A 22,402-nucleotide genomic window follows, 5' to 3' on the forward strand; every position below is an offset into this window, starting at 1 on the left:
GAGCTTCACCCAATGGTCCACTGGTTCTGCTGCACTCAATGGCCTGCTGTGGTTCTGCTGCCAATTGCCAGGTAATATCTTCTAGGAAGATTTCATCTCTGGGCAGCTCATTCATTGATAATAATGCCAATTATCTCTGGACTCCATTTTAGTTTGGAGCTACGCTTGCATAATATTATCAGGCCTTGCTCTGATTTGACTTCTACTAATAAATCAGAAGTAAATCTACTGACCTGAATGCAATGGCCCCTGGGACTAAAACAAGGCAAATGCTGATGTTTGGGTCTACCTGCAGCCCATAGTTCTTTTTAAATTATGAATAGTCTCAGGCTAACTTGTACCCTGCAGAGCCAAGGTTTGATTTTGACTAGTTATCTCAGGCTTTGGTTTCTAGCTGAAGCTAGAAAAATGTAGGGATTCTTTCTCTTTTTCCCTGTTCCTACAGAACCCATTCTGCCCAATGGAGCAGCCCCATGCAAACCAAGCCGATGATTCACGAGTAGTTCTGGAAAGAAAGAGGGAAATTATGTTATTTCATTTTTGGTTTCACTTCAAAATGGAACTTAAATTTAAAATGAAATAAAAATATAAAAAAACCTGTTCTGGGTAGTTTGAGCCATTCTGATCAAAACTGAAATATTTCATATTCCTTTTAACCTTTCTAAACTTCAAAAAAACCCCACTAAATTTTCAAACAGAACATGTAAAAATGAGACACTTAAATCTTATCCAGACACTGTACTTTAAATTTTTACTGAACAAAATTTGTCAAAATGACACATTTTATATTTAGATTAAATGCCATTTTTCCATCAGAAGTCAGCGATGAAAAAAATGTCATTCAGTTCTGCTCACAATGCTGCAGGAATTTATACTAAAAGATTGATAAATGAGGTAGTAAAATGTAATTATACCTCACTCTTGAACATAGATTCAAATGCAACACTAGAACCCCGAGGGATGCTTCTGGATACATAGCAGATTTCCTTTTCTAGAGCCCACTGCATTCATTGCTGATAAGGTCTCCAAGAGCACCTGCACTAGGGCAGGCTCTAAGAGCTCAGCCAAGGACTAGAAGCCTGATGTTCTGGGTACTGGAGAAAGAAAGGGTTGAGGTAGTCCCTGTTTTGAAAAGGGAGAGGAAGCCCTCATGCTGTCAGGACTGGTAGTACGCTGGCATGCTCCAATGGCACAGAATAAAGTTCTTCTGCTTCCCCAGTGAATCTGTGCCTGAAAAATGCAAAAGAAGAGGATGCTCCCTTCTTTACCTCTTTCCCCCAAAGCTATATGCATTTGTTGAGACCCTGAAACTTCCATTTACTCTATAGCTTTTAGCAGGGAGTCTTTTTTAACCTCTTTGGACATGGGCAACCTGGCCCCTAGTTTGAGAGTTGCTGCTGAGTGGGGGAAAATATAATAGACAGTGTTCTGTCTACTCTGATTCTTCCTCCAGCCCCATGCTCTGAAAATACTTGCATGCATTTCTCATCCATCACCCTATCCTGAGCAATGCTCAGAAAACTCAGTGATGTCTAACATGATAGTTAAGAGAGGTTGTGCATCTACCAGCCTCTCCTTCCTTCCCTCACCTTCCCCCTCAACCCTCCCCCAAAAGAAAAGGAACCCATTTCTCAGATTAAAAACAAAGTTCTTCCAGGCTCAACGTGCATAAGATTTGTCACCCAGGCTGCTTCGCTCAGAAATGAAAACGTAAAGATGTGTAAACAACACATAACCTCAAAAAAGAAATTAGCATCTCAAAAAAAAAAAAAAGAAGAAAGTTATCAAATATGCATTTGTTTATCACAGTCATGTTTTATGATTCAAACCTGATTCATATATATTTTATGAAGAGAATATCCATTGTGGTGGCAAAATTAAATGTATTTTGAAACTTGTATGTGACATTTATCTATCTGCTCTATCAGAAAAAAGTTGTCATATTCATTCAGACATATATTACTTTTTCAATTTCCTGTCAGTAATGTTTTTTTAATGTTCTTTAGGGTGAGACCACAGGATTTCTCATTTCTCACAACAAAGACCATAACTCATTATAATTATGTTGATGAGTTTATACCTAAAAAAGTTGCATCACTTTTTTTTTTTTTTAGAGGTGAACAATTTGCACTCTTATCCATGACAATCATGGCTTTTTTTCCTGTTTTTTTTTTTTTTTTAAAAAAAAGATACAGAGTCAGGTAGAGAATTGTCGGCTTCTTTTTTTCCTTCTTTTACAGATGTTCATCATATAAAACATAAACTTATGGTGCAATTTTATGATGATTCAGGTTCTACTGTAAGCCACAAGAGATAACAAAGATAGCACAAGTATTGAAACTCCTTATCACCTATCTTCCCTTCCAAAGGGATGATTTTGATAGAAAGTTTATATAAACCCAGTGCTTAAGAATAAACAGCGCTATGCAGCAGGCAAGGCCAAAGGGTCATAGTTAGAGAAGAAACAGAAACCAATTAAAGTGAGTTAATTGACAAGAGGCTACAGCTCCCATGCAGAAGACTGGCTGGAGAGGTGCACAGTGGAGATGGCAACTCCTTTCTTTGAGTTGCAATTCAAGTGACACTGTAATAAGAACCTTATCTCGTGTCCCATATGCTCAGTGCAAGTCCTGCAATGGATGTTGAAGTGCAGTGGATCAAGCCCTGGGTAGAAAGGCTGTTTGATTCTTACGAGTTTTTTTTTTGATAGGCCAGTAATGACACCATCCACAATACAGACTAAAGTATGCTCTTTGTTGCTAAAAAATGAGGACAATTCCATGAGCAACATTCAAGTTTGATTTCTGAACAAAAGCAGAATATTCAGAATCAAAGTAGAGGATGTGCCTCCCCTTCTAAGCATACATAATATTTGGGAATAAATACAAATTTAAATAATATTTGGTAAAGCTGGCAATAATTATGATGGCCCAGCTTCAAAAGGCTGTTGATCAGTTTGGCTTAGATATGTACCTAAAATTATTTGAACACCAGCAACTTAGGCTATTTTTTAGGACAGAAATTCATATGTGATAAGACTTTCTCATGACATTTGTGGCATCTGTTGGTTGGAGCTGTGCTGGAAATAAATACTTTTACGCTGGCCTGTGGTCTGAAGATTTAGTGCATCCCTTTTCTGTCCTAACCAAAACAGCAGGGTAAATACCCAGAGAAATGTAAAAAGTAATCTGTCAAAGGGAGAGATTTCTTCCTCACTACTACAGGCTCAAAGGTTTTTCTTTTTAAAAACCAGAAGAACCTCAGAGATGCAAAGTCTTCATTTATGCACAACTGATTTTTAAATAACATCCTACAGATGGAATACTTAACCTTACTTGAAAGAAAAGATACTCAACAGAAAGACCCTCCATTCACATTGCTATCCAACATTTAGTTAAAGTATCAGTAAAGTTAGGTACATTTTAAATATTTCAAACAGATACCATTACCTTGGTCTTTGGGATGCTACTTCTCTATTTATTTGGGAAACACAAAGACGTGAGCAAGCAAAACAGGAGCACAATTTTCACAAAAATTGAAGAGTGCCTCTAGACTCATCCCAAAAATAAGGCAGGTTAGCCAGTGCCAAGTTCTGCATGGCCATCATCAGCTGCTACCAGGATCGAAGTTAAAACTGCTGTGACTATATTGGGGAGCTTAAGGATAACATTATCAAAAGGACTCAAGCCCCATTAAAAATAACTGGTGTGTGGTATTCTACGGATGAAATTTATGTCATTTAATTTTAGCCACCTAACAGTAGAAGTCCAGTTGTAGACCGCCATTCAAGCTCTCTCTAGTCAATGTAGAGTGAGGAATATCTGCAAGATGATTCATCTCAGCCTAAAATGCATGCCTGAGATCAGTGAGATGTTTTATTCTTCGAGAGTGCCTATTTCTTTCAGTGATGACAGAGAACACTAAGCAACTAGCTTAGATTTGATGCAGCCTAAGCTAACTTTCATGTGGTTAAATTTAGGGAAAACGAATTCAAAGTCAGGAGTCTATAGAGATGTAGGACTCTGCTGAGGACCAAAGTCAGTTCTAATATTGACCTACAGCCTCTAAGTCATTTGGAAAACAGTTGCCTTTTTATTGACCATCTGAATATTTCAGCTGTACAAAAAAGGATAAAATAAATAAATAAATAAAACTAAAAAAAAGGCAACAAAAAAACTGACCACAGAGGCTTTTTCCAGAGAAGAGGCTCAACCTTTCTTTTTTTTTTTTTTCCTTTGTGAGTTACTATTAAAATAAGACAAGGCTTTGAGATGACCTCACTGGTTGAAAAGCTGTTCAACACATGCACAAAATGAAACCTGTTTGACCATCCCTGTCTATCACAAACATAAACACAGAGACAGAGATGATTCACTTAAATGACTTCAACTTGACTGGTAATATCTTGACACATTTCACTGGGGATGGTATAACTTACACAGCTCTTAAAAAGTAAGTTTAAAAAAAGGACACAGACTGAAGATTTATTAGAAAGATTCCCTAACCATCTCTTGGAAGTCAAATTTCCATGTTCTGTGCAAACTCAGTGAGAAATTGCCTTCTTGACATGATGCTCATTTATCTCCCCTCAGTCTGTGTTCTTTGAGGGCTCCTTTTGCATCATTTGTTGGGTAGTATGAGGCCGATTTAAACATTTCTACATCTGTGCTGTTGCCACAGACCGTAGTGATTTAGTGAATCAGGCATGCATCATTCATGTTTGTTCTCTCTTTTCACTGCATATGATTTTAAGGAGAAATAAAAGGCAAGAGGGAGCCAAAGGTACAACTTGCCTCAGTAAATGCTTTTTAGGAGGGGCCCTTTCCATTGATGGATCAGGTTATGGAATTTGAGCTCAACTCAGTACTATTTAACATATATATTTTTATCTGCATTCAGAAAAAAAGGTTTTTGTTGTAGCATACTTGTGACATTTTATTCTCAAAATACAGGATGTAATACATTGTTGGTTAAGGACTTCCATGTAACAAAGCTCTAACTATTCATTGTTGTATATAACAGAAGCATGAAGGTATTTGAACAGGCAAATGCTTCTGTATATTACTAACAGTATTTCTAGGTCAGTAGTGTAACATTCAGATTTTAAATAATTACCCTAACTGAGAAGCTGGCAAAAAGCTTGTCTACATTTTGTCCTGTACTCCCTTCCAACACCCCATTATACTCTGATAAAAACGCAGTTTGTGATTGCAATTTCAGAACATTTTCAATCAGCTCTTAGACTTCAGAGATGAGAATTGTATCAGGGCTTCCTTTGCCTTTCTGTATCTGGTGAACTGAGCATCAGGTAGTTTTGTTCTCTTTGGACCTTTGTGAAGAAAACTTAAAAATTGAAATCTTAGCTTTTCTAAGCAGTCGTTAAATATTTAATCACAGTCTCCAGGCAGGTTTTTGTCTTGGCTGTTGTGGCAAAAATTCTCTGATGTGGTAGAGAAGAATGTGGCATTCTTTGCTAATGCCATTTACATGCTATTCTCATTCAAAGGTGGGGACCCTATGATTTATCTACCCTCTGTGCCCATAAATTCTTAAACTTTCTGCTTTAGCTAAAGGAGTATCTTTCAACAATGCCCATAAACAACTTCTGTTTTCAAATTCATATATCTACTTGAGAGCAAAGATACGTGACTGTCTCCTACATGTGTGCCTACCTGAACAGTAGGTGTGATGGCTGGGACATTTCAGTGTATCAGAGTTATGAGACACATACTCCTGGGTATAAATATAGACTATCCAGAAGAACAACATATAGATTTAAACATACAGAGTGGTGCACTGTAGGTGCTAATAATAATCATGAGAGACTGTACATATAAACCCCATACATCAGTATCTGTACAACTAAAATTAACAGATCCATAGCACAGATCCCAGAAGATGTGATTTAAACACTTAAAAATGGAAGTCACCTCCCAGCACTTTGGAGGGGGCTGTGGAGGTGATGTTCATCAACATGAGAGACATGTCAAGAAACAGGCAGACCGTGCCATCCTGTGGGCAGGGGTTGGGAATTCTTTCCCACACAGTTCTGCTAACAAACCTCAATTTTCTTGACCTTTTAAATACTTCACTCTGGCCTCTTGTGCAGAGCTGCCAATAGTACCAGTCTACATGGTACCTTCTAGCAGTGAAAGGATAGAGTGTTAACACACAGTATCCTTTAACTCTCACTTTGCAGTCATTCACTAATACATCTTGGTGAGGAATCGAACCCTTAGAAAAATACAGGCCTAGTTTTAGCGCAGTTAACAGATTGCAGACAATTATGACCTGTGTACAGTCATGATTAGACACTTCTAGCATTATGCTAGAGACAGATTTGAGGTAAAAGAGCAGCACAGCATCTTCCATGCCAAGATGAGAAGGTTTAGTTTATTTTAATTTGTAACCAGAATAAAGGTTCAACAGATCCCAGAGACAGAAGCGTAACTCAAGGAGGTAGTTAAAATATTTGTAATTTGGAGACCCTGTGGGTACTGTATCTTTCCTGAGGAGACGAGCATGAAGGTCCAGGTAAGCATATGCTCAGCTGTGTATATGTACACACATGCATGTATTCACGTAAGTGGGGGACAATTCAGTTGAAAAAAAATGTAGACATCTACTCTATTTGAAATGTTTTAGGATTTTGTCAGGATATGGCAATAAGACTTAGAGAGAAGAGCATTTTTCTGGATTGGCCATGGGAGATCTAATGGAGTATTGTACAATATCTAAAAGGGGACTAAAGACCTATGTTTAATTAACTGAATCCCAGATGCAGCATGTGGCAAAGAGCTGTTGTCAGGAAAAGAAAATGGTAGAGATAGGGGAAGTAGAACAGGAACAAGGGAACTGGATACCTTGGGATGTCTGGGGATCTGCCACTGACATTGGCACCAGGTATCTGTTCATCCATACTCTTGTTTCCACATGGTTTTATGCTTCCATTTATGGTAGGAACCAAAAGAGCAAAACCAGGACAGGTGATAACAAGCTAAGGCTAATAAAAAGAATTGAGAAGGAAAGAAGAGGGAAATTTAGCATGGGAAATGGTGCCGATTCCCCCTCAAAGCTAGTGCACTGCATGAGCCCAATACTGTCCTTTCACTTTGAGGCTGTCTGTCTATCTGTGCTATCAAATAAGACATATCTCAGCTTAATGCACAGCTTGCAACAAAGGGAGTGGATTGGTCCCTGGAGATGATGACAAACAAGTTAAAATTAAACTTTTTTTCAGTTGGGCTGCAATGACCTATTTATACAATTTTTTTCTTGCTAGCTAGCTTTTTTTAACATTACAAGATGTGCCTGGCCTCTCTCATCTCCCTCTAAACTGTCTCCCTGATGTCCTGATCACTCTCTGATCTATTTCTCTATCTGCTGGGTGGATGCTAATATGACATATCCAACCTCTAAAACAAACCATTTATTTTGAAACTTGGCTATGTCAGAGTATTTGATGCGTCAAACATGAAAATGAATGTATATTTGGATATTGGGTACATCATGTCTTGATATTAAATTATCTCCTGAAAGGTGGATTGATTTTTAAACTGGCAGGATATATGTATTGCATCCTTGAATCTCTAGCATGAAGCTAGACATGAGGGTAGACTAGGAAAGGTTCTCTATAAAGCAGAGACAGTATCGCTCAAGGGCTATGAGTGTTTTCTTTATATTAATACATTCTTTTTGGTGCTTAACGAAAGAGATTCTGTCATTCTCTTCCATTATTATGTGACAATAATACATTAATCTTCTATGAGAGATACTTATCCTAGAGATAATATTTAATTAATGTGCAAAGAAGGAAGTTTAAGTGAAAAAGGTACTTTAAAAATCATATATATTTAATAACATTGGCATAGATATTTCAAAGTCCTTTCTTTTTGATATCTGGGCCATTTGCATACATACACGTTGGAGTCTAACACTGTCAGTATCTGAAGAAAAATGACAAACTGAGATATACTTTTAGAAAGATAGATTGAGTGTCCATTCATGGTTAGGACTGTGATTTTTTCTGCTTGAACTTTCCCTGCCACTGTTCACAGATGCAACACATAGGAAAAGACATCGCACAATTCTTTGCAATACTCTAGATTCAAACCAGAAGACAGAGAATCCTTCCTCTTACAGGACAACTCCTGTTCAGTGTGCTACTTGGAAGCTTGTGGGTTCACATGTAGAAGCCTATGGGTCTGCATTTGGCTGGTTATCACTATGAACACTGCATGAATACAACTCAGTTGCTGGCTCACTATCAAATGAGTCAATCACGTACTTCTGCAATTTTCTCCTTTTTATGTGAAGACTGCTTTGGGAAGCCATATTTTTTCATTTTCAAAATCTTCACAAGATATTGCTAAAATATCTGGACTTCTCATCCTTTCAGATTTCGAAACGAATACTAACTTCACTGCAAAGAGGGCAGCCCCAAATTTCCTCTCCTCACCTGTATCTCCAAGACATTACACATACAGATGGCAAGACTGCAGCCCAGCAAGAAAGCCAATGGCCTTCATTCGTGCATGAAGACTTATGACTTCTAAGAAATTCCAAACCTTCGCAAAACAACAGTAGTGCTTTACCAGTGTAAAGTAGTGCTTTACCAGTGCTTTACCAGAGTCCAGGACCTTTACCAGGACTTTACCAGTGTAAAGTAGTGCTTTACCAGAGTCCAGGACCTTAAATATTTATCATTTTACATTAACTTCCATTTTTGACAGAGTGATCTGGCTTTTTTCTCCTTTGCCCAAATAGCCCTTCTTGCTTTTCTTTTTTCTGATACCAACGCCAGTTCAGCAGAAAGCAAAATTCTGACACTGGAAAAAAAAATTGAAATATATACAGGATAAATTAGATAAAATCTAAATAAAACTAAGCACCATGTTACACAAAGAACTATAATCTGTTTTCTTTTTCAGAAATGATGAGCCACATCTGGAAAGATAACTCAAACTCTCAGATTTGGTCCACTATTTCCTCTGCTTACCTACAGCCTTCCTATACTCCAACATGCAGAGCATTCCCTCATAAGAAGCTTTGGACAGTCTAAAGGAGAAATCCCAAATTAAGAATAGTCTTAGATTCCACTCTAATGTGAATTTCTCATACAGCAGGATTTTCATCATCTCTGGTTGGACGACGAAGTGACCTCAAATTGTTCTCAACTTTTTTGACTCCTGAAGGCATGCAGTGATGCAATATTCCCGAGCATGACACTTACACTGCTTGGGAAACACCAGTAATATAGAAAGCACATTTCTTGGCACCATCTACATGCATCAACTCTGTCTACTGCTTTGTTTATGTCATCTTAAAGACTTTTCAATGAACTTAGAAGAATTTCTGCCTTTGCCTTCAAGTTCTGTGGTCTGGTTCCCAGGAATCTAAATGGCCACCTAATGCTCTTGGATGAAAGCTACAACTGCCAGATTCAGTCTTCCAGGATAATAATGGTCAAACCTCCTCTGTACAGCGGAGTTTATTTTCAGGGGAAGGTCAAGGACTTGGAACGAATTCCAACAGTAGCTGAGGAACATTCCCGGGTTTATCACCTCTGGCTTGACCACATTCTGCTGCAAAAGCCAAGTACATTCCTGTTATCTGCCTTCCTCTAATGCAAATATGAGCAATATGCATCGCTAAGAAACCTCTCCATAAAGATTTTTAAATCCAGATGAAAACAAAACTTTAAAAGGAAAGTGAAACAAACAAAAAAATTCCTAACGAAGACAGACAGAACCAAATGCCCTTATCAAACACGCGACTTTGTTCTACAAGCTTCTCCTGGGAGGAAGACCAACTTGTGACAGTCACTAGTCATGTTTCTTAATGTGTTACTGGAAGGTGATAAGATATGATGATAAGGAGAGCAGTGTAAGAACCTCCATAGAGCAGAAAGATTTCATTGACTGTGATGTGTGTCACTGGTGATAACAATGAAAATTTGCCATGCTTATAACCACATCACGATGCTAAGATGAACAGATTATAGGAGTGGTAGGTGCTACTTTTAGTTACTAGTTAGCTTTCATGAAAATGATAGGTAAGCTGAACTAGCAGTTAGTTCGGTTTTCTCCTCCATGCAAAAGTAATTAAGAAAGCAATGACAAAAGGACAGTTATGTCGTGTATTTCTGACTGGAAATAATTAATTTAGATTAGTGAATATAATTTTCAAAAGTACCTAAATGCTTCAGCCTTTTAAGGCTCTCTTCAAAGTATATTTACTCCACATGACAGAGCATGCTACCAAGACCTCAGAGCTAGTAACTAATGAACTAGATCCTATGTCACCTTGTTGAGAAGCGGAATTAATTAGTACAGCCATAACACCATACTACGAAGGTTTTTGGCTTCTGGGATCTGTGCTAGCATGGCACTGTCTGAGACATATAAATGTACTGTCTCTTGGAGTTTGCTTGCAATGCTCCATTACAGTGCATAGACATGCCTTCAAGCACTAAGACTCGTAATACTGACTGAAGGAAACTCAGGCTCTTACAGGTATTTAAGTTGCTTTTGAAAGTAAGACTTAGGCACCTCTGAAAAAATCTACGTCAGAGATACAGTACCTTGGCAGAGATCCAGGCAAGAGGCTACAAATCTGAAGTCTGAAGCTCAAAGTAAGATTTGTTGCAAGCTAGATGAAATAAGTTTTGGAGGCCTTTCTGGATAGTTACTGATCATTTTCAAGCTAAAAGAGCTTTCAATAAACAATTGTCCTTTCCTTGGTATCTGATTGGAGACTTCAGTTGTAATCCAGTATAGCTCCAGTATGTGTTTTGCAGTAAGGAAAAGTTCCACACTTTTCTCAAATAACAGTGTTCCCCTTGCAGTTCCTATTTGCAACAAATGTTATTTAACATACCCGCTCTTGTCCTGGTAGTTTTTTGGGAATATTAGAGTCTCCTCTACTAGAGGTTTGACTTCAGCTCATCACATAGTCTTGAAGTACTCCTTCCTACTACTCATTTTCCTGGAGCTTTGGAGTAAAGTGGTGGTGTCTACTTTAGCGCCAGCCTCTTTGTACAGGCAGGTTGTGAGTTGGTCATACTGCACTTTTGCAACACTTTTGCAATGGCTGGTTCTTTGGACTATTAATTTCTGAATGTTTTTTACCCTGACCTTTTTTTTTATCCTGAGAGAAAGTCAGATTCCCTCTGTTAAATATGGTGGCACCACAGTGGTTCTGAACTTCTTGTTATTATAAGGGGCTAATGGAATATCACTTTTCCATGTTGCAGATGGTAACTGTTTTAAATTTCACCACTGTTTTAAAAAATGTGGATATGGATTTCACAATTGTTCACAGTTGTGGATATCCAAAATTTATCAGTGATCACTGCCTAAAATAGACAGAACAGACTAGGTGGGTCTTGTTTAGGTATAATTAGCCTCACTCTCTGCCCTGTCCATTTCAATGAAACTAACAATTTGCATGACCTGAGAGTTTGGTCTATACATTTTTACATTTATGCCACCGTGGCTAAAATTGACATCAGATAAATAGTACAGTAAAATAAAGACACAGTCAGCAAAAGTATGTTAAAAGAATTACTTGTCTTTTGATTCAAAATCACATGGGAGGTAATTAAACAAATAGCCTCCTCAATGTTTAGCTGTGGGGAGAGGAAACCTATGGAAAAAAATATCTTCCCTTACTACTGACCTTTTCTCATTATATGTGCTCTTTTCTTCCTGCAAACATCAGAAATACATGTTTTCAACCCAGTGAAACTTTCAGAGGGGGAACAGAGAGTCAGACTCCACCCAGCAGAAATTCAATATATTAATATGAAGGTCTGTCAAAATAGATTCTCCTGGCAAAAGGTTTTCCAAGGAATATTCTTAAATGCTAGTATTATTTGATTGTACAATCCCTCCATCTAGCCTCTCCCTCAAAATGCACCCCTTATTATCTCAAGCTTGTCATGAAATTTCCTTAATGTATACCATTCTCATACCACCAACCCAGATTTCTGTCAATCTTAGCCCTGGGAAGACATTTTCAGTAGTCACTATTAAAACAATTATTGTTTAGATTTTTGTGAACACTGTTAGATGTTGTGAGGGCTAAAACATTAGTGGTTAGCATGTATTAGAGCTGCATAGCTGAAACAGATGTAGCAATGATAATAATTGTCAGAAAAGGCTAATGGACATCACACACCTGGAGAACAGTATGAATTGCACATACTCGGAAGGACTTTGAGGAGTGCTACACTTTAGATGGCTTTGAGCCTCCTAGAACTTCTGGGAGAGTTAAAAAAAAAACAAAACAAAACAAAAAACCCAACAAACAACCAACATCCTCCTTTTAAGTCTCATCAGGAGGCCCACTTTGCATTCTCATTGATAGCTGCCAATTTTATTGGTTAGTGTAAAAAAACCCCAGGTCATATGCCAGTCTCTACGTATCTTCTTGGAGATGACTACTAATTTGACAATGCTACCTTTGTACTTTGACCTGTAGCTGTCAAGAGATTCTTGCATCTATGGTTCAAGAGAGCTGAAAGTTTTATAAGCAACTTTGCGTATACATACTCATTTGCTCATCATAGTGCACTCTACCAGCAAGAAAAGGGAGGAACAATTGTGGAGTTGAACAAGACAGTAAAAAAAAGCAATGTATTAGTCCCTCTGGTTGTATCTATACACAAAATTATACTATTGTCACTGAATATGTACTTCAGTGAGTTAACTGAAACAGTGTAAATCCCTGTAAAGGTATACATTTCAATATTAGAATATCTTATTTCTCTTTAGCTGAAACCTGCTCATAATCACCTGAAATGAAATTGAAACAAAAAGTTTATAAATAAATAAATGAATAATTAAATTTGGCTCCCCACTCATTTTTTTCTCACTTGTTTAAATAAACTGCATTAAAGCCTACCTTAGACTTAAAAAGTGTATTTTCTCTTGGAGGGGAGATAGCCTCAACTGAATATCATCAGAATAGAAAGAAAATGCTACAATCACGTTTTTCCACACCATTTTGTAATTAGCTCACCCTCCAAAAGAAGGCAATGGCCTTGTCTATGAGAATGGAGTGGTCCTAGCACAGTGGCCTATCATATATTTTCCAGGTTGTGGCCTTGGCCACTTTAACTAAGACAAGACAGCTGCTACACTTAAAATTATAAACTCAGTTTGCAAGTAATTCTTACCACGCCAGAAAAAAGTAGTTACAGAAAATGGTGAAAATAATAGTACCTCCGTCTACATATGTAATAGTTGGGAGGACAGAAATTCCCTTCTGAATGAAAGGTACTTCAGCACTTTCCAAGCTAGTCCACAATGAGGACAATGCTATTTTTTAAAATCCTATTCCCTGTTTTTATTGCACATGACATATTACATTGTACCGTACAGTGTGTGGTGACGAGAAATTCCCTGCTTATTTAATTGTGATCCTTCAACGAATTTGAAAGGGAGCGCTTTATTTCCATTTCTTTAATTTACTAGTTCTTTAGCTGATGATTCTATTAACCCTTGTATTTGAGAACTGATGCTTAACAAAAAAGAAGACAAAAAAAGGCCTTTGGCAGTATTGTGAAGGCCTGGAACTGAATAATGCACTTTAATAATGAGGGATAGAGCTATGGCTTTTGCTGATGGCTGTGACCGGCTCTGTGACCTGATTATGTCGCAGAGTGTCAGCAGCTGAGACACTACAAAAGGGAACGCATCCCATCAAATCTATCTCCATTGTAATCACTCCCACTGCTGAAAGGCTTGTTAGGAGCAGGGAATCCATCAGGCCTCATTAGCACCATTTACCATCAAGAAGCTTAAAGAGCAAACGTTTACCCTCTCATCAGAATAATGAGAACCAAAGTACTCCTATTATCTAATTGGATCAACAATGCCTCTCTCTATTTAGTTTCCTGAGCTACTTGTGGACTACAACTCTCAAAAATTAGTTATTTTTGTTAATTGCTAGGGTGGAGCTGTGCTCAAGGTTTTTCATATACAGAAGGTTTTCACATCTAAAGAGCAAGGCATGGGCACAATGAAGCCTGAGTTCCTCCAAGGGCATTCTTAGATTATACTGATGCTATCCCCATTAAATTCACTGTTCAATGAAAGTATGTACTGTACAATTACACCATGCTTACTTAGGTTTTCCTATTAGCCTACCAGGAAATAGAATGTATTGCCCTCTTTAACCACAAGACAGTTCATAATGCCAACTCTTACTATGCTACTTTTTTACTCTTTATGGTAAAATGATATTTTGCAATTGCTGAATTAGGATGTATTTTTCTCCTATTAGACAACTCTGATCTTTCCAAAAAATAAACTAAACTTACTCAGCACCCATAGTTAAAATGTATTTGATCCTGTTGAAGTCAAGGAACTTACACAAATGCAACTGATGACAATTAAGCACTATGTTTTAGCCAAGTAGGAAGCTGGCTTGCAGGTAGAACTTACAGAAACCAGAAGCATCAACCTTGCTTCCATATTTCTGTGGTTCATTTCCTTACAAAGATGAAGAAAATAGCTAAAATACACATTTAATGTACTTAGTAGACATAGTAAAACCCACTCAAAACTCCTAATATTTTATTTCATTTGCAATAACAGCAAAAAAGAGAAATGTCTCTGGTTGATAAATCTCTGAAGAATCCATGTACAGCAATGGCACTAGGATTCTACTGAAGCTGAAGCTGAGGCTGAAGGTGAGTGGGTAGACAGCTTCTCTTTGAAATCAGTGTATCTACTGACAGGGTGGAATCTAGCAATTTTGCTACCCTGGTCTTTAAATTTAAGATATGAAAGCCCAGTCCTGCAAACGCTTCCTGGAAAGTGCTGAGGGCAAAGAGAATGTAAGCAGCGTTACGTGGGCCAATAGCTCTTCATAATATGCCTCTGAAAATGAAAATTTGATTTAGAGCCCTCTACCTGTACTGTATCAAATTAATCAGGTGATCTAATCATACTATTCCAATGGATTAGATCTCTTTGCTACAGTGGTCTTGGGGAGCACTGGTATTACAGTTCATATTGCCATCCAAAGGAAAAAAAATCATCATACCATAATTGTGAATTCAATAATCAAATTAATAACAAACATGTTATATAAATGTTTGTTAATATATATAATTTTGTTACTGTGATTGTAAGAACTCCTAGACTATTGGGAATTAAGGCCATGCCATATGTAATTTAAAAGACCATTTCCCTAAATTTGCCATAGGATCTTGGATTTGACCTATAGCTTAATGTCTCCAGGGATTACTGATCACCATATATTTAGCTAGACAGATGGACATTTACAAGCCCTAAATTTCTATAACAGAAGCAGTGTATAATTACAAAGATTGCACATATAAACAGTCTGGTAAGTCATCCAGCCTTATATTTGCAGGAGTGAATTTTGGGTGTCACACTTGTGATTCTTTGAAAGGGGCAATTTTCAAAGGGCAGATTCTTAACATATGATGGAAATCTGTCTCCTTAACAAGTCCAAGCAGATCATTCAGAAATGGAGTATCCCAAATTATTATTCACTTATGCTCCCAATTTTGAATAAACATACCTCTCAGTTCTTGTTTAGTTGCTATAGTTTTATTAATTTGCAGGGAATGTAATTTAATTTCTGGAATGTAGTTTAATTACACCGAATAGTCTTGTTCTGTAGACAGATAGCTTTAGAAGTGTGCTCTAAGCAATATGGGTTTATGCTGAATATTATAAAAATAGGTGTTATAACATACTTACTATCAATATTTATCTATATTGTGGCAAAGTCTGCAGTACTGATTACAAACCAAGGAACATATTGTGGCAAGGTTTGCAGTACTGATTACAAACCAAGGAACATTTGTAAAAACAAGTAATAAAAAGACAGCCCTTATTTAAAAGAGCTAGGCAAGCAGATGATAGATTCTGTAATTTTATCCAACAATAGGGAAGATTCTTCCTTACTCTCCTCTTTCTCTGCAACCTGTGGAACTATTGGACTTTACATTATGTGTGGAATAAACAAGACTCAGCCTGAGGGAATCTATAGTTTCATTCAGTGATATCTTCACAGTAGTATTTTTTTTAAACATACAATGAATGGCCAAACTTCATTTATGTTTTCTGTGGAGAACATGTAAAGGGAAAACTATTGAAAAACTACTCTGGGTTTATATCTTCAGCTCTTACAATGAACATCTTTGGTGCCAAGTGCCTCATGTGAATGGCGATTGTGAACCATTTCTGGAGCACAGATAGAAACAAGCAGGCTTCTAGGTTGGAGCTGATCTGACTATGAGTTATAGGTATTATAACCAACTTTTCTTCCAAACCAATACCCCATCCCTCCAGAAATCTTAATAGGCTTTTGAGAGCCTCCATTTAAAGCTGGCTGCATAAAATGATCCTTTGATGAAAAGGGATTGAAACAAGGGTTAAAGTAGACATTGAAAGGTTATTGTAGAGGGCACATTGTTCATACAATCCTCCTTTAATATGTGTGGTGTGCACCTGCGATAAGATGATTCATTAGATAAGGCCTCACTTTGACAAGCTCCATCGTTCAACCCTCGGGGTAGTGATGGAACAATTCTGCACCCACCCAGTAAATATAACAAGGTCAGCATTTTTTTTTCCTGGGACTTGGATGGTGATAGTGGAGCTCAGGATGCATCTTTGTTTATGTGTTACGTTAAAAAAAGAGGGGGGGCCTCTATAGAGTGTTTTATTTTATTTTTTAATGGGACAAAATAAAAAATGTCACCCCTGTTCCAGTTAAATAACACGGTGATAGAAAATTACCAGGAAAAAACCTGCGCTTCATGTTTTTTTTTTTCCCCATAGTAAACAGTAAGAGTAGAAACTAAACTTCAGATTCACATATCATCCAAGCTGCATCATTTCAATAAATGTTTACCAGGGTCTAACATCCACATAAGCACTGTATGTGGGGATATCACTGTATGCCCAATTTGTAGCATTTAGAATAATGACATTCAAATTACATTCAATTACCAAGTTACCAGGTCCAGTCATAAGTTACATTGACAGATTTGCTGCAGTGACTTTATGTGAAACAAGTAGTTGTGTTAATTTTAGTCCTAGTAAATGCAATAAAGAATGACAGTGGCCACAATCTGAAAGCTACTTAAGCACGCTGCATCAGTGGATTTATTTATATATATAGGGATTCAGATGCATATCTTTCTGCATCATATTAAGACTGAAACTGAAATAGTTTACAGCAAATAAACAGCTCCCAAATGCACATAATGCACAATCTCCCTCTTAGATACACCATAAACATTGTTCAAGTTTCTGTTTGGAAAACTTTCTTTAAAGCAAAAGCTTCTCCCAGATTAGCATTACAGACTGGCAGATTCATTGCAAATTACTTAACTTAGTTAATCAGCAAATGAGTAAGCCACCCAGTTAAATCCATCCCAGATAATTTACAATTTAAGTTGTATTCCTTTACTTAAAACATTTAATACCTTTTTAGAAATTAAGTAATACAGAAATGCTACCATTTTCGAAAAAGTGTAGTCTTAATAGTACAGTAGCACTTTAATATAGTTGTCTGTTATTAGGCCTATATAAGTGGAAGAAGACAGCTGGTATGTTTGTAAAGAATCACAGGGCTGCTGGACTTTTAAAATACCACATTATTGCACTATTGTGATCTTTTCAAAAGGTTGAATTAAAATAACACAAACCCTAAGCCTTTCCTGGCTTGAAAACACTTTCTAACAGCTCCTAACTTCCTCCCAGTTCTCAGACTTTCCATTTCTTACCTTGTCTGGCAAATCAATATTTATTCATCTTCAATATGTGCACTTTTAAATTGCTGTCATACAAGCGGAACTCATTTTTGTCCCAAGATCAGCCTGCCATCAGAATTCACTGTTTGCTCCATCTTCTACTCACCTGTCCTTGTGCATTAGTGACGAGTTGACCTGTGACCCCCTGAAGACTGGAGAGGGCATTGCCAAAGGCCTGGGAGCTTGCTATTGAGCCCATGGCTGCTGCTGCTGCAGCCGCTGCTGCTTGACTTGCTAGTGGATTATTAACTAGCTGAAAAAAGAAAGAAAAGATCATGGTAAAACCCCCAATAAACACAGAAACACAGAGTGCTAACTGGATAACATAAAAGTGATTGTGCTAATGTAGGTAAAAAACTGTCTACTCCAAGAGCTTGAGCAGTTTTGAGAGGTTCTTATTTCTGAGGCTTTGGTGTCTTTGACAATGAATGGTTTTAAAAAAGCCAAAGGAAATTCCATGTTAACACTGAAGAATAAAACTCTCTTTTTTACCCTTTATTCTCTTTCTTTTTTTTTTGAGTTATGCTTGAGGTGTTTCTTTAGGTTCAATGTGCTAATGCCGCAGGTGTAGCAGCCTAATCCTGCTGTAAACAGCAATCAGTGAAAGATTAGCATTTGATTTGAATGAGAGTGGGGTATTTACTTGAGGATATTCAGAACCGAGACTATTTTACTAATGACCCCAGAAACGAGAAAAACCTGCAGATCCTTTTAATTTATATCATTAAAGAATTGGTCTCAACATCTAGATAAATCACAGCACAAGACTCAACCCTGTGATTAAGTTCAGTAAAAATCAACTAAAAATTCAAAATTCATTTGCAAAATATGATACTAAGCAACTTACTGCTTCTCGGCTGCAAATGATTAATTGCAGAACTCTCAAATTTTCAGGAAGTGAGCTGTACTGCCCACTTCAGTCAGTTCTACCTGGGTGCTCCATATAAAGCATAGAGCACAGTCATGGCTTTCACCTCAGGAAACTATGGAAATCCCACAGAGGAACACTCCTATCAACACTTGGGTTTATCAAACATACAAAATATGTGTTTCTCTGTCAGAATCAAATGTCCTCTGGGAGATGGCTTGTTCACTGGATTATTGTGAAGTTTATATTTTCTCATCCTTTTCTGAGAATGGACAATTTTTGAACCAAGCACACAGGAATGACAGTTAAAAAAAAAAAAAAAAAAAGCTGGGAACCATCATCACTGGGACAGCTGTCCTGAGAACAATCAAACAAACTTAGTTCAACAGGTTGAAAATGTATTTTAGAGTGGGTTTGCCCCCTAACAATCATTGCATGTTGGCAGAGCTTGCAAAATGCACATTAGCAGGGTAAAGTAGCCAGAAGTTTGAGGGGGGAAAAAAGTCTGGGGACAGCAAAGACATTTTTTCTTAGGCTGAGGTGGAAATGCTGAAGCTAACTCAGAAAAACTTAATGTTTGAGCTGAAATTAGTGGGAGTTCTAAGTCCTTAGATGATCAGTAAATTATCAATCCCATAGAAATGGAAAGTCACAGACACCAGTAAGGGGTGTACTCCACAAACAGGCTCTGCTTCAAAATAGGTTATAAATAATTAATCAGTGATTAGTAGATGTTTTAAGCATGTTACAGATATGAGTAGTGTGTATGTTATAGATGTTTAGAAGCCCATCAGTAGAAGATGTCAGATATGGTTATAATCTATGCTTATAAGAAACCTACTTGTCTGTTGGACATTGTGAAATCTACAACAATTGATTGGTCAAACATTAAAACATCTATTAATCATTCATTAGCCCTTCATGAATTATTTATAAATGGAACCTTGATATAAAGTGTTGCCTAAAGGGGCGCCTTGGGCACGTCCAATCCCTCTAGAAATAGTAAAGTAAATAACTCAATAAAGATTAGTAGCAATGCTGGACAGAAAAGATTACATTGTTGGAGGAAATATTTTGATTTGGAAAAAATTGCTATATGAATCTCCAAAATCAGTCCACGGCATCCCATGGCAAGAAAAACAAGCAGGAATAAAAGACAAAGGGGGAAACTGCAATGACTGCTTGATTAGCAGTCTTGATGAGCTGTGAAGAGAGTGGAGAAGGGTGCAATGACCAAGGCAAAGCTCACTCCCTGAATGCAGAGTGGAAGCAATTCCGCTGACTGCACAAGGTGTGAGCCCAAATGTAGTTTCATGCACTCCTCAGTGACTTGGGTGGTGGTGCCTGAAGACAGCAGTATAATGCCAGATAACAGAACAGATAAACTTGTCAGTTTTCTGCTCAAAACAGTGACATTTCTTTATTGTCCAGATCAGAAGCTGGTAAACCCTGCCTTTCTCCACAGCACTTCATGGGCAGCACTGGGACTTGAAGTATTCCCTTGTAGCTGTAAATACTTGGAGAAGAAAGGGGCAGCCGCAAAACTGTAAGACTTTCAGAAAAGGCCTTCTACCATCTCATTAGGCACCCACAAATTACTGCACCTATGATCCTACAGCATCTGTCTGCAGGTTTAAATTATAATCTTTGCATGGTTACCTGACATCAGCTAATAAACTACACTAGCTGCTATAGTTTATGGCTTCAGTTGCATATAGGAACAGTTACTTGGGGAGTATAAGTAAGCTTGTGAATCTGGAAACCACAAAAGGGTTAAAACCTTCTAAAAATCAGACTATCACCTCCTAGAATCACCTTTCCATTTTTCTTGCTCCAGTTTTCAAAAACTGTACATTTTCAAATACAACAATAAAATTTAATTACAACAAACCCTGGAGACACTCAGGATTGCTTTTAGTTGCATCACAGAGATAAGCTACTTATTAAAAATGATGGCAGAGGCTATGATATGCATAGGAACCCTGGGTAGTACCATGTTCCAGGAAAAATCACAGTGAATGGGCCAACTCACAGGGTAAGAGACTTCCAAGTGCATATAAAAACATCCCTATCTGTTCATAAGTCTGATTAAAAATGAGAAGATGCATTTTTCTTTGAAGCGCATTGGGTAGCTGTTGACTGCAAGTTACACTCTGTTAAATTGACCCCTTTTATATTGTGTGCAAATTGGGGATGGAGAAATACACCTCATTTCATTATGTCTGGACACCAAGGTAACTTCTAACACATTATATCTTGCTTTTATTTTAAAAATAAAATCTCTGACTTGAGAGTTTTATGCCATTTCTCAGTGCAGGCTGGATCCCTGAGAACACTTATTGGAAATATTAGAACTATATCATGACAGATCCCACAAAGGGTTTTTCCCATTTTGTTTCTGTATTTAAATAATGATTTAATTTGGAAGGCTGAGACCTTTGGAGCTGTCAATTCCAGTGCCTAAATTTCTGCTCCCACTCAAAACACCAGTCGTAACAGCAGGTAATAGTGATCTTAGTTTAAAGTGACAGGCCAGACCTCTAAAGGATGCTTCCGCTAATGATGTGATTATATGGGGAAGCAAACTTTATGAGGAAGAATCTTGCAATAACTGAGTAGCTTCAGTACATTTTTCTGCCTTCCCGAAGCTGAACTTTTAAAGGAAAAGCATATGAAAGTTGTTGTGCTCTAACTCAGCGTAAAGCAGGAGACATTCCACTGCAGCAAACAGAACTCACACAAATAAAACTAACCTGTAAAATGATGCGGGATGAAAGAGGCACTACTTACAAGATCCTAAAACTGTGACATATGAAGTGAGAGTTTCTAGGGTTAAGAAACAGTCTTCAAAAAGCACAATTTTATGAAAAGTGTGGTAGAGTCAATGCTGCAAGCAGCTTTCTTGAGAGCCACAAATACTTTTTTCTTCTGGAAGAACACCCTCTTCCTCTCTTTTTTCCCAAAGCTAACAGTATGTCAGTGAGCTTGCTGTGAGAAACTGATCAAGCATTCATGTATTGTTGAATACAAGATCGGATTTGATAGCCTACACAGTAATTTTACTTTTCTCTATAAAGAGTATATCCTACTGAACTTTCATTCCCCTGGTCTGGAAATCAAAGAGCCAGTTTTACTCATTACAATATCACTCATTCAACAAATATAAAGAAAAAGCCAAATAGTTTGACTAATGAAATGTCAAGACATTTCAGCATGCCAGAGCATCATATAAGAAAATGGGCCTGCAACCTGAAAGGTAAGGTCACTTTATATAGTGCCAATATAAGAATAAAGTTAGACCTTGTGTGTTTTCTAAAGGACTTGTGGGAGAGGCTAAGAGTCAAGATATGCTATCCGAATGCAGCAATGGAGAACGGAGGGACATATTGTGGACTAACAGCAGGCACAACTTCATTTTACAAAATAGTATTGGTATTTTTCAGAAAGGCTGTTAAAAAAACCTCCACAGTTCTGGATGTCTCCTAGAGATTAAATTAGTATAGAAAAACAGTATATTTGATTAGGGACCAACAGATCCTCAGTCTCTTATGGTCTCAGACAATCCCTTCTGTAGGGAGCATCACACTACTAGATCAGCTACTGAGCGTGTTTTCCTAAACCAATGCTTTTCAAGGGAAAACAGAAAAATCCTTTGATTTAAATAACTCTAAAAGTTGAAAAGAATTCAGCAATGGCTCTCAATCAGAAACACATGACATTTTTCTTTTCTA

General features: G+C 37.5%; 1 protein-coding gene across 1 annotated transcript in view; it reads right to left on the reverse strand.

Annotated features, from left to right (window-relative positions):
* POU6F2 (POU class 6 homeobox 2) overlaps positions 1-22,402 on the reverse strand; it is a 318,450-nt gene that overhangs the window by 41,551 nt on the left and 254,497 nt on the right. Inside the window, exon 6 of the mRNA XM_072851409.1 lies at positions 17,910-18,056. Coding sequence (XP_072707510.1) covers positions 17,910-18,056 — 147 coding nt within the window. The remainder of the gene's footprint in view (positions 1-17,909; positions 18,057-22,402) is intronic.

Source organism: Ciconia boyciana, chromosome 2 (assembly GCF_034638445.1).
Source record: "Ciconia boyciana chromosome 2, ASM3463844v1, whole genome shotgun sequence".
NCBI lineage: Eukaryota > Metazoa > Chordata > Aves > Ciconiiformes > Ciconiidae > Ciconia > Ciconia boyciana.